Below are 13,821 nucleotides of genomic sequence, written 5' to 3'. Positions count from 1 at the left end.
GAAATCTAAAATTCTGTTTTAGAATCTTACACCTGAGCTGCCCTGTTGAATATCCCAACAGACATGTCAAATTCTGGTCTCAGCACTCACAAGCAAAGGGTATATCATTCAAAAGGAGTACATGCAAATGGCACGCCCAGAGTTACCTAATGTTCAGCCTGAAAAGTTATATCTGACAACTTCATGTCAAGTATTCTCTAGATAGTATATACTCAACAAATATTGTTGATTGATTAGAACATAATGCAGGCCGGGCACGGTGGCTCACGCCTATAATCCCAGCACTTTGGGAGGCTGAGGCGGGCGGATCACGAGGTCAGGAGATCGAGACCATCCTGGCTAACACGGTGAAACTCCGTCTCTACTAAAAATACAAAAAATTAGCCGGGCGTGGTTGCGGGCACAGTTGCGGGCGCCTGTAGTCCCAGCTACTCAGGAGGCTGAGGCAGGAGAATGGCGTGAACTCGGGAGGCAGAGCTTGCAGTGAGCTGAGATCACGCCACTGCACTCCAGCCTGGGCGACAGAGCAAGACTCTGTCTCAGAAAAAAAAAAAAAAAAAAAGAACATAATGCAGGCACATAAATTTGATTCTTGTGTAATGCTAGATTCTGCTACTAAAAACATTTGAGAAAACATAGTAATTAGGAGTTCAAATGTTTTAACCTAAGAGCCCAGGAATCAAATCCCATCATCACCACGCTAAGGCGTGATGCTCAGCAAAATGTTTAACCTTTCTAACCCTCGGTTTACTCGCCTCTAAAATAAAGCTAAAATTCACCTCAAATAATGAGGATTAAATAAGACTAAAAAAGATAAAGCATGTAAGGTAATTAACATTATACCTGACAGACAGAAAGCCTTAATACGTGAAAACTACTAATAAAATTGTGCAGTAAGAGATAGAGTTAAGTAACAAAACTACTTAAGATTTTTGGAGAGTTTTATTTTTGTTATACTTTAATATTTTAGAATATACAGTATCTTCTATCAGAATTCTCCAAATTAAAATCTCTTACCTGTAAGTAGTGTTTGGAACATAAACATCCCTTGCAGGAAACTCTAAGATTTCTCTGGTAGGTCTAACTCTACTGTCAGGGTAAAGTTTCACTTGAAGCAGCTCCGGAGTTAGGCAATAATGGGGATTTTCAGGTGCGGGAGAAATGTCTATCTTGAGCTGAGCTGCAAATTATATATTAAAAAACAATGTAAACAAAATTTTAAAACTCCATGTTAAACATGTTTTTGAAAGGACTTAGACCCTATTTTTGCAAGAAGTCTGGGAAGAATATTACAGAAACCAAATTTCTATTATTATCATCTCACACCTCTAAATCATTTCATTTTCCAAAGTCTCAAACTTAAAAATTACTGAATCAGACATAAATGCATGTAAAATAATAAATGCTTATCAAATAAATGAATGGGAATGAAGGAAGGAAGAAGCAAAAATAGAAGAAAAAAAAAACAGGGATCTGGCATACAAACAAGCTAAGTCATTTCAAAGGTTAAATGACTTAGTTTTGAGTTAGCAAACTTCAAGACATTTTTACTCTGGAATGGTTTGCTCCAACCACAATATAAATCTATTTTTAAAATATTTACCATTCTATTACCATTCTAGAAAGTAATTTTAAGCCATGATATTATTAATCACACTCACTTTAGTACAGTAATTCCCCCCCACTACCTGCTGGGGATATATTTTAAGATCCAACCCCCAGTGGATGCCTGAAACTGCAGAGAGTACCCAACCTTATAGATACTATTTTCCCTATACATACATGCCTACAATAAAGTTACATTTATAAATTAGGCAAAGTAAGAGATTAATAACCCTAACTCATAATAAAACACAGCAATTATAACAATATACTATAATAAATGTTATATGAATGTGGTCTCTTTCTCTCTCTCCCTCTCTCCAAATACCTTAATATTTTCACACTGTGGTTGACTACAGGTAACTGAAACTAAAGAAAGTGAAACAACAGGTAAGTGGGGACTACTGTACTCAAAGTACCAAAGATGTTGAATCCTGCATCCAAACTGTCAGATCACACGATAGTTAATAAAGTGAAGAAGACTGACAGGCATTGAGCATAGAAAAATGTCTGAGCCAGATAAATTTAAAAAAAAAAAAAAGAATACATAATTATAAGCAATACAACATACTAGTGATAAGAATAGCTGGAATCATTTCTACTCAACATTTTAAAATACCTGTAATAGGTCTTAGTCGCCGTAAGACAGAAGATGGCCTTCTCATATCAGCAAGGAATTTGTAGAGATCTTCATCACTTAAGCGGTCTCCTTCCTGATGTCAATGATAGAGGAAAAAGTATTTGATAAAACAAATATAACTGGGCACAGTGGCTCACATCTGTAATCCTAGCACTTTGGGAGGCCGAGGCAGGCAGATCATCTGAGGTCAGGAGTTCGAAACCAGCCTGGTCAACATGGTAAAACTCCATCTCTACTAAAAATACAAAAACAATTAGCCAGGCATGGTGGCACGTGTCTGTAGTTCCAGCTACATGGGAGGCTGAGGCAGGACAATCACTTGAACCCAGGAGACAGAGACTGCAGTAAGCTAAGATCGTGTCACTGCACTCTAGCTGGGGTGATGGAGCAAGACTCTGTCTCAGAAAAATATATATATATATAGAGAGAGAGAGAGAGAGTAGATGAAAAATAAATTTATAGTTTGTTAGTAAGCATACCCTTATGCCTACAATGTAGTCAGAATTAAAAATAAAATTAAAATAATTATGATTATAAATATATCAGTTTATTTCCTTTTTTATGCTTTCAAATTTTACTAAGATTTAATAATACCATTTTTTCTTATCTATATTCCATTATCCATGCTTATAAAGTATTACAAAATACTCTCAAATATAGAAAACAAATACAAGTTAGAGATAGATGAAAAGGAGAAGAGCAAAATAAGAATACAGACATAAAACAGAATCAAAAAGCAAACTAATATAAAAATACTCGAGTCTCATAAATATATTACTCTTGAGTTCATATTTGTGTTTTCAACTTTATATCACAAATTTCTCCAATGCAAAATCTGCAGCACTGGCTAAGGTGAAGAAGAAGGAGGAAGAAAGGAGGAAGAGAGAGGAACAAGAGGGAGGGAGGAATTAGATAAGGGAGGGAGGGGGAGAAGGAGGAGAAAAAAACTACTGTTAAGGAAAATCACAACTATTCTGATACTAAGGACAGAAAGAAAACTCCAAAAGGACTTCAACCAGTATGAAAAGAGACCTCAAAAAAAAAAACAAAAAAAAAAACAAAAAACAAAAAACAAATTGCCCATAGCTGATTAACACAAATGCTCAGTTTAGTGTTAATTTTTTTTCTTCTTACAATTAAAATAGCTAGGGTTTTTATTCTTTTATTGAAGAGTCAGTCTTTAGATTTGATTAATCCAAGCTTCCTGCTTTGACATTTTATTGTTTTATGCATATATCATACATTGTTCTTTTATCTTATTTGGTAATGAATATATTTAAGGCTACTTTATTACTGTTAACTCACCTTGAGCCACAACCCATTCGTTTTTCATCATTATATTCTGAACAAGGATATAGAATTGATCTTCTTTTATCCCATTATTTAGAAAAAATAATTTTTAATTTCTAAGTGGTGATAGTTTTTTATTAATAACTTTAAAAGTTTTTAGTTTTACTGGGTTATGGTTAGAAAATTTGACTTTACAAGGTTTCTTCAGTGGCCCAATATAACTAATTATTGTAAATGTTCCATCAGTTGACGAAAAAGTATATTCTTTCCTTGTGCATACAGAAATAATACAAATTTTTTTTTAGACCAAGGTGCCAACACATGAAATTAATATAGATCTTTAAATGGTCCTTATTCATAATATATTCAGATTATCTCTAGTCTTCATTATTCTATTTCGCCCATTAAATTATATTTTCTCTTTTGGTACTTATATTATATTACTGGTCTCCATTCTTTACTCCCTGTTTCCATGCCTTTTTGGTGAGTGAAGCACAATTCCCTCCCTAGGCTTGGCCAAATGCCTTGCTTTGCCAATAAGCAAACATGATGCAAACAGAGGCTTGAAAAACATTTGCACAATTTAGTTTGCTCTCTCTCTTGAACTTTTGTCACAGCTATGAGAACATGACCAAGCTAGCCTGCTAGAAGATGAGGGTAGAATTTGAGAGACATGTCACAGAGTCGAGTCATTTCTATCTTCCCAGTAGAAGTCAGCCTATATTAGCTGATCTCAGCCAACCTCCAAACCTGTGATTGAGCCTAGTTCACTGGAGCAGTCTCGCTGATACCCTTTCCTCTACATTAGTTGTTTATTGTCCTGTACCACTGAAAAAAATAGATAACTTACATATCTGTCAACAAATAGAACAAATGTATTCAAAACTATTGTGTGGGTTTTTGCTTTTAAATATCTATGTGTTTCTAATAATTTTGACTTCACACATTTTATTTATTTATTTATTTTGAGACAAGACCTCACTTTGTCACCCAGACTGTAATGCAGTGGCATTATAATTGCTCACTGCAGCCTCAACCTCCTGGGCTCAAGAAAGTCTTCCCTCTCAGCCTCCCAAGTAGCTGGAACTACAGGTATGCGCCAATATGCCCAGCTAATATTTTTCATTTTTATAGAAACAAGGTCTCACCATGTTGCCCAGGCTGGCCTCAAACTCCTGGGCTCAAGCGACCCTCCAGCCTTGGCCTCCTAAAGGGCTGGAATTACGGGCATGAGCCAGCATGCCTGGCCAACACATTTTAAATCTGTACGTAAACACTAATGATTACTATATCCCTACTGTAGACAGTAATCTCTCATAAATGAAAAACAAAAAATTGCCTTCTGTGTCTCATTTAGGGAAAAATCTATGCCTTGAATTCTACTTAATTAAAATGGTAATCTCTTTTTTTAACTTAATTTGCATTTGCCTGATGCATAATTTTCTAGCTACTTAAAAATACTTACAAAAATAGTATATGCTCATGGTTAAAAATTTTTAATACAGAACTGTATTAAACAGTTTCTGTACTGTAAACATTTTCCACTGCTCCATGTTTCCAGCAATCATTTATTTTTAAGTTTTCACAATCATTTTGTGCTACTTCACAGTTATAGTAACAGTATTCAAAACAGCATCCAGAACATGGTGACGAATGCTCAAAAAATACTTGTTGGATAAATAGACAGGGGGTGGATGGCTTATTGATTTAAGCTTACAATACCAATTTATTGATAAATAACAGGCTAAAGAAATGAAAAGAAAGCTGTGGAAGGAAATACCAGCAGAAGTAGTATAGTAGCTGAAGAAGTAGAAAGAGGGGGAAGTAACATACCTGCAAGGTTGTGTCACTGTAGCAAATCTACTGCCCCATTTCCATAGCTATATCTGGTCTATCACTTTATGCAAGTGTAGTCTTCTCTAGACTCTCTTTTATTACTGTCCATAATAAAAAGACCAATACCATTTGAGACATTTATCACTGGCTTTTTTTCCTGAGTTTCTCAGAGCAGCTGCCTGTGAATACTACTGATATGTAACAGTGAAGGGGACTTCAAGTAGATTGCTACCTGTCTATTTGAGTTCCATTCAATTGAGGTCTACCCTCGATTCTTGCCCTCTCAAGTTATGAGATATCAGTAAGCCAGGATTTCCTCTTCTTACTCAGAATAACATCTCAGAAAAAGGAATTTTGAAGGAATTATTAGCATTTTCCCTTAATCCACTCCAAATCACATACTACTCCAGTTTGTTACGTGAACACAAATTTTCTCCCCATTCCTATATATACTAGGTTCTAGTCACCTAGTCACTTACAACAAAGACTTTCAAAATTTTCTGATCTTAATTCATGACACAGAATCCATTTTACATCAAAATCTAGGATATACATATACACACGTGTATGCTCATACAAAAGGGGGAGGGGGGAAACGACTCCCTTAAGTAATATTTAACCTTACTACATGCAATGCACTATTTTTTCTATTCTACTCATGTTTTATTTTCTTTTTTAACCTGGGTGTTATCTACTAAGCCGATTTTCATTATCATTAAGAATCATGACTGGCACTGGAAAAACACAGATTTGATTCATGGTTAAAAGTGAAGGGAACAGGTTTGCAAAGAGTAAAAACATCTTTGATAGAGAACATCTTGGATCTATACATTAACCTCTAAAAACAACCCTGACCTCACTTTAGTACAAAATGCACTACTAGGGCCTGAAAGTTTTATTTCATATATTATGAATACGGTAGTTTAGGCCAGAAATTGTGGGGAAGACATGCAGGTCACAGACTCATTCTCATAAAGAAAATTCATAAACAACCAATGTTTAAAAAAAGTCACACTATTAACAATTTGGAAACTGGATACAGGCTGGATATGGTGGCTCACGCCTGTAATCCCAGCACTTAGGGAGGCCAAGGCAGGCGGATCGCCTGAGGTCAGGAGTTCAAGACCAGCCTGGCCAACATGGCATAACCCTGTCTCTAATAAAAAATAAAAAATTAGCTGGGAATGGTGGGCACCTGTAATTCCAGCTACTCAGGAGGCTGAGGCAGGGAGAACTGCTTGAACCCGGGGGGCGGAGGTTGCAGTGAGCTGAGATCGTGCCACTGTAATCCAGTTTGGGCAACACAGCGAGACTCCGTGGCAAAAAAAAACAGGATACAAATATGAAAGATGGATTTTGATGCATTATTAGTCATGGCCAACATTTCAACATTTAAATAAATATAATGCTAAAATAATAGGAACAATATAAATCATTTCTCATTCTTACAGTTGCTTTTATTATTTTTAAAGTTTTTAAGTTTCCTGGAATCACCCTCGCATACATGTACAGTACAATTACTACCTTTCTGAAACTAAAAAAAAATCATGCACAAACATCTCCCCAAAATTCCTACATGACAGAACAATACCTGCTTAAAAAAGTTTGTCACTGTGAGAGTAGCTGGTCGAAAGCTCGTCAAGTTACAAGCATCATCTCCACTTGTCGTCCTTTCAAGTGATCGTCTGCCAACAATACTAGAATTCCTCCTCTCTGACCAAGACCCTTTTCGTTCTACAAAAGAATTAAAAACAAAAAAATATTCATTTTCACAAAATTTAAATTTTGTTTTAAAGTAGCTTTCCAAACACAAGGAAGAATCTATTAAATTGAAAATTACCCACCCAGTATATCAAGCATAGTAGGAGAATTTGCTTTTGGAGAGATTAGTAACAAAGTACCTAAATCTTCTGGTTGTCTTTTTGTAACATCACAAATGTAAAAATAAGCTTCTAACATGCAAAGATCTATGGGCGTGACCAATGATGAGCCATGAAGAGCAGCTATAGAGGAAGTATGTATTTACTACAAAATATTTACCACAAGGGAAATTTTAGTCATCATTACTCGTCCCTCAGTCTTAGCTCTTTGGTTTGAAAGAAAATTGTAAGATAACTTGTATTCAAAGTACTTGCAAGATCATCCTATTTTTTAAAACCAATAGAACTAGACTGAAGATTAAAAAGGAAATAGAATACTTGCACAAAACTATAAACAAACTAGACCTAATGGACATTTACTCTACACTACACTACACTAAGCAAGAGCAGAATACACATTCTTCTCAAGCACTTAAAGAATATTCTATAAAACAGTCTATATACTAAGCCATAAAACAAGATACAATACAGTCAAAGAGTTTAAAATCATACAAAATACGTTCTCCAACAACAGAAGAATTAAACTATAAATCAATAACAGAAGAAAATTTGGGGGATTCACAAATGTGTGTAAGTATAATAGCACATTTAAAAAATAGCTAATGGAAAAAGGAATAACAGAAATTAGAAAGTATTTAAGAGGTATGAAAATGCAAAAACAACATACCAAAGCAGTGCTGGGGGGAGGATTTACAGCTATTAATGTCTATTTTAAAAATAACTATCTCAAATCAGTAATATAACCTCAGACTTCAACAAACCTCAAAAGAAGAGAAACTAAATCCGAAGCCAGCAGAAGGCTACAAAAGAGACAACCACAGAGTGGAAATAAGGAAAATAGAAACTATAAAAACCACAAAGAAAAATCAATTAAACCAAAAACTGTTTCTTCAAAAAGATAAACCTGACAAATCTTTCGCTAAAATGATGAACAAAAAAAAAAAAAAGAAGAAGAAGACTCAAATTACTAAAATCAGGAATGAAATCAGAGATATCATTTACTGACTTTACAGAGTAAAAGGAATAAAGGAATATACAGCAATACTATGAACAACTGTAGGCCAACACTTAGATTAGCTACCAACTAGATAACTTTGATGAAACGGACAAATTTCTAGAAAGATACAAAGCATTTATACTAAAACTGACTCAAGATGAAAGAAAATATGAATAGACCCAAAACAAGTAAAGAGATCGAATTAGTAATGAAAAAACTTACCACAAAGAAAAGACCAGGCCATGACAGGTTCACTGGTGAATTCTTCCAAACTCTCAAAGAATTAATACCAATCCTTCAAAAACTCTTCCAAAAAAATGGAAGGAACACTTCACAACTCATTCTATGAGGCCAGCATTACCCTGATACCAAAACCAGACAGAGGCATCAAAAGAAAGAAAAACTACAGACTAATACACCTTATGAATATAGATGCAAAAATCCTAAACAAAATACTAGCAAACAGACTCCAACAACACATAAAAAAGATTACATGCCATGACCAAGCAAGACTTTTCCCAGGAATTTAAGGTTAATTTAACATCCAAAAACCACATCATTTGATGGAACACCATATTAAAAGGATACAGGACAAATAATTTTAATAGAGGAAGAAAAAGTATTTTACAAAATCTAACAGACTTTCATGATAAAAACACTTTCAAAAATTAGGAATAGAAGAGAATCTCCTCAATCTACCAAAATACATCTATGAAAAGCCAACAGCAAATATCATACTTGATGGTGAAAGACTGAATGCATTTTCCCTAAAGTCAAGAATGAGACAAGGATATCTACTCTTGTCATTTCTAAAACATTGCAGAAGAGGTTCTAATAAAGACAGAAAAGAAAAAGAAATAAAAGGCACCCAGACTGAAAAAGAAAAGTGAAACTCTTTTTATTTGCAGATGACATGATTTTGTATACAGAAAATCCTTAAAAATCTGGGGAAAAAAATGAACAATAACAATTGGAATTTAGTAAACAAATTCAAAAAGGTTTCAGAGTACAAGATCAATATACAAAAGTCAATTTTATTTCTATACACTAGAAATGGACATTCTAAAGACAGAATTAAGAAAACAATTCCATTTAAAATATTATCAAGAAACGATAAAATACTAGGGTATAAATTTAACGAGAAGGACTTGTACACTGAAAATGACACAACACTGAAAAAAATGAAAAAGATTTAAATAAATGAAAAAATTTCATGTTCATAGATTCAAAGATTTAAAATTGTTAAAATGGCAACAATCTATAAATTGACTTAAGAGATTCAAAGTCAACCCTATCAAAATCCCAGATGCCTTTGTGCACAAACTAACAGCTGGTCCTAAATTTATATAAAAATAAAAGAAACCTGGCCGGGCGCGGTGGCTCAAATCTGTAATCCCAGCACTTTGGGAGGCCGAGACGGGCGGATCACGAGGTCAGGAGCTCGAGACCATACTGGCTAACACGGTGAAACCCCGTCTCTACTAAAAAATACAAAAAACTAGCCGGGCGAGGTGGCGGGCACCTGTAGTCCCAGCTACATGGGAGGCTGAGGCAGGAGAATGGCGTAAACCCGGGAGGCGGAGCTTGCAGTGAGCTGAGATCCGGCCACTGCACTCCAGCCTGGGCGACAGAGCAAGACTCTGTCTCAAAAATAAAATAAAATAAAAGAAACCCAAAATTTCCAAAACAAATCTTGAAACAGGATAAAAGTTGGAAGACCCACTCTTCCCAATTTCAACACTTACTTCAAAGGTAAAGTAATTCGGTATAGCAGCAGTCCCCAACCTTTCTGGCACCAAAGACTGGTTTCACGGAAGAAAATTTTTCCACACATGGGGGTAGGGGGATCATTTCAGGATGATTCAAGCACATTACATTTATCATTAGAGTCCCATAAGGTGCACGTAACCTAGATCCCTTGCATGTACAGTTCACAATAGGGTTCACATTCCTAACAGAATCTAATGCCACTGCTGATCTGAGAGGAGGCAGAGCTCAGGCGATAATGCTCGCTCAGCCACTGCTCACCTATTGCTCTACCGCCCGGATCCTAAGAGGCCACACACAGGTACCTGTCTGCCACCTGGGGGTTAGGAACCCCTGTGGTACAGCATTGGCAAATACATCAATGGAATGGAATTGAGAGTCCAGAAATAAACCCCACATGAATGGTCAATTGACTTTCAATAAGGGATCTAAGACAATTCAACGGGGAAAGAATAGCCTTTTTAATAAATGGTGCTGAAACAACTGGATATCCACATAAAAAAATGAAACTGGACACCTACCTCACAATATACAAATATTAACTCAAAATGGATTATTAGAAACCTAAATGTAACAGCTTAAACTATAAAACTCTTACAAGAATACATACAAGTAAATTTTGATTTGTATTTCATAATGGTTTCTTAGATAAAACACCAAAAGCACAGTGACAAAAGAAAAAAATAGAAAAATGTAACTTCCATCAAAATTTAAAACTTCTGTGCTACAAACAATACCATCAAGAAAAGTGAACTCACAGACTAGGAGAAAATATTTGCTATCATGTATTAGGTAAGGAATTTGCATCCTGAACATATAAAGAACTCCTACAACTCAATGCCAAGAAGGTTAAAACCCCATTTAAAAAATAGGCATTAACTATTCATAAATAATAAAAAGACCAAAAGCCATTAAAAACAGAGCAAAGGTTAAAAATACCTATTTTTCCAAGAAAGATACACAAATAGCCAATACACACAAACGATGCTTAATATAGCTAGTGATGAAGAAAAGGTAAATCCAAACTACAATGAGTACCACTTCACTTGCACTAGAATGACGATAATCAAAGAGCAGATAATATGTTATATTGGTAAAGATATGGCAAAACTGGAACCTTCATACATTAGTGGAATGCTAGTGGAATTTTTGAAGGTGCAGCCAAATTGGAAAACAGTGTGGCAGTCCTTCAAAAGATTAAGCACAGAATTATCATATGACCCAGAAATTTCACTCCTAGCTATATGTCTACATACCTAAGAAAAAAACAATGTCCACACAAAAGCTTGTACATGACGTTTCAACACTATGAAACATTATTCATAATAAACTAAAAGTAGAAAACAACCCAAATCAACTGATAAATAAATACAGCATATCAATACAACAGACTATCATTTGGCAATGAAAAGAAGTAATACCAATACATGGTATGACAAGGATGAACCTTAAAAACATTATGATAAGTGGAAGAAGCTAGCCAGAAAAGACTACATATTATACAACTCAATTTGTATGAAATGTCTGGCATAGACAAATCTATAGAGACAGACTATATATTAAACGTTGCTTAGGGACAGGTTGGAAGACTGGGGGAATGAGGAGTGACTATTGCTAATGGGTACAAAAGTGTTCCAAGATGGGTACAGAAGTATTCTGTAGTAGTGGTTGCAGAACCCTATGAATATACCAAGAAAACACCGTACAGTAAGTCCTCATTTAACATCACGGATCAGTTCTTTGAAACTGTGACTTTAAGCAATACGTTGTATAACAAATCAATTTTACCATATGTTAACTGATATAAGCAAGAGTTAAGTCCCTACAGCATATTTCTGGTCACAAAAACTTCATCAAACTTCTAAATAAATACTCAAAACACTTCTAATATTAAACATTCAAATAAATGTACACTATATATATATTTAAGAAAGATTAATTAAAAATAAGTAGGATAATTATTTACCCAATTATCCCAGTTCAGGGTCACAAGTGGCCAAAGCCTGTTCCAGCAGCTCAGGAAAGAAGGCAGTGTATGGCAAATGCACCTGACAGCGGTAACTTAAGCAAACCCTGAGAATGACTCTATGGTCTAAAAAGAATGTGTATTCGGAGTTCCGAGCTAAGGAACCTGGGAGTGGCCAGACTTGACGATTCATTCCTTATCTATGAGGATAAAGACATCTGAACCTCTAGCCCATCCAGTGAAATCTAGGCCATACACGGAACCAAGGTCCTTTGTTTTGAGTTAAATGAGGGTTTTCAGGTGGAAGTTACTAGGGGGAGGATGCTAAGGGGAAATGCTACATAAACTGCATGCTTTTTCAAATGGCTGTGGTTTTCTGTCCAGCTCGCAACTCTGTATGTAAGTTCCCTCAGTAAACCCTAGGTCTCATTCTCTGGCTCCCCATCTCTTCTTCAGCCTCTCTGATACGATGCAATACATACCGAAGTCAATAGGGGTCCAGCATGACAGGCAGGAACCTGTCCTGGACAGGATGCTATTCCCTCACAGGTGTACTCACACACACACACCCACATTACCTTATGCTGCTACCACTTAGACATGCCAGTTCACCTCATGCGCACAGCTTTGGGATGTGGGAGGAAATGAGTACCCTAAAATCCACACACACACGGGGAGAACATGCAAACTCTACACAGACAGTAGCCCCAGACAGGAATCAATTCTTTTCCTTATCAACATCATAAAAAAATCAAAAACAAAATGAGATATTTGAAGATCTGCTGTATTGTACAATTTAAATTGGTGACTTATACGGTATGTGAATTCTATCTTAATAATGGTGTTAAATGAGAAAAAGGCAAAAAGGCAAAAAAAGAAAATTCTTTTTATGCAATATCACATTGCAGAGTCTACAAATGAAACAAGCTTATATAAGAAAAAAGAGGCCAGGCGTCGTGGCTCATGTCTATAATCCCAGCACTATGGGAGGCCAAGGCAGGCGGATTATTTGAGGTCAGGAGTTCAAGACCAGTCTGGCCAACATGGTGAAACCCCATCTCTACTAAAAATACAAAAATTAGCCAGGCGTGGTAGCGCACATCTGTAATCCCAGCTACTTGGGAGGCTGAGGCAGGAGAATTGCTTGAACCCAGGTGGCAAAGGTTGCAGTGAGCTGAGATCGTGCCACTGCACTCCAGTCTAGGCCATAGAGCGAGACTCCATCTCAAAAAAAAATTAAAAAGTAAACATTTAGAAATGTTTTGTATAAAACACTCTTACCTCCAGTACTGATTTCTACTTCTGTAGAATCTCTTTCCAAACTCCCAGCACTGCTAACAATATTCATTAAATGAATTGCAGTCCAAGCAAAAGGCATGCGATATTTCCCAAGTCTTTGGCAAAACTGATCTGCTTGACTCTTCAGTTTCTCCAGTTTTTCTTTATTCTGCAAAACAGAACTTTATATATTATATGATTATTCTTGAAAGATATCCATTAAAGGCTATTTCATACTACATAAAGGAAAAGGATGAGAAGTCTCAATTCCCAGCAGAGATGAAAAAAAAATCTGTACCTTACAGAGATCATGTATTAGTGTAATATCTTAAGCAGTGAACAAACTCAACGTATTCTACAAATGTACGTGCAGAGCAAGTCTTGAAATTTCTGTTTGTGATTATGTTATTCTGGGGAGAAGACAGCAAGTACCAAACAGGTATTATGTATTGCAAGTATTTGTTTTAGGAAGGAAGCATAACCATGGTCTAGTCAGCAACTGGGAACTACAAAATATTCTAGGTTACAATTTGTTAAATTTTGTTACTCTATAAAAGATAGAAGT

The 13,821-nt window shown here is 35.7% G+C and overlaps 1 protein-coding gene across 14 annotated transcripts in view; it reads right to left on the bottom strand.

Annotated features, from left to right (window-relative positions):
• DOCK7 (dedicator of cytokinesis 7) overlaps positions 1–13,821 on the bottom strand; it is a 227,342-nt gene that overhangs the window by 159,280 nt on the left and 54,241 nt on the right. For all 14 annotated transcript variants that reach the window (XR_013401315.1, XR_013401316.1, XM_015141107.3 and 11 more), the window contains exons 11-14: positions 13,260–13,425; positions 6,960–7,102; positions 2,222–2,315; positions 1,018–1,180 (exon numbers count right to left, since the gene is read on the bottom strand). Coding sequence is in view for 12 of the 14 variants with exons in the window: in XM_015141107.3 (XP_014996593.3) it covers positions 1,018–1,180; positions 2,222–2,315; positions 6,960–7,102; positions 13,260–13,425 (566 nt within the window). In the remaining 2 variants the exon portion in view is untranslated. The remainder of the gene's footprint in view (positions 1–1,017; positions 1,181–2,221; positions 2,316–6,959; positions 7,103–13,259; positions 13,426–13,821) is intronic.

The sequence above is a fragment of the Macaca mulatta genome, chromosome 1 (assembly GCF_049350105.2).
Source record: "Macaca mulatta isolate MMU2019108-1 chromosome 1, T2T-MMU8v2.0, whole genome shotgun sequence".
Lineage (NCBI taxonomy): Eukaryota > Metazoa > Chordata > Mammalia > Primates > Cercopithecidae > Macaca > Macaca mulatta.
Note: the sequence above shows the minus strand (reverse complement) of the source record. Positions and strands in the feature narration are given on the sequence as shown.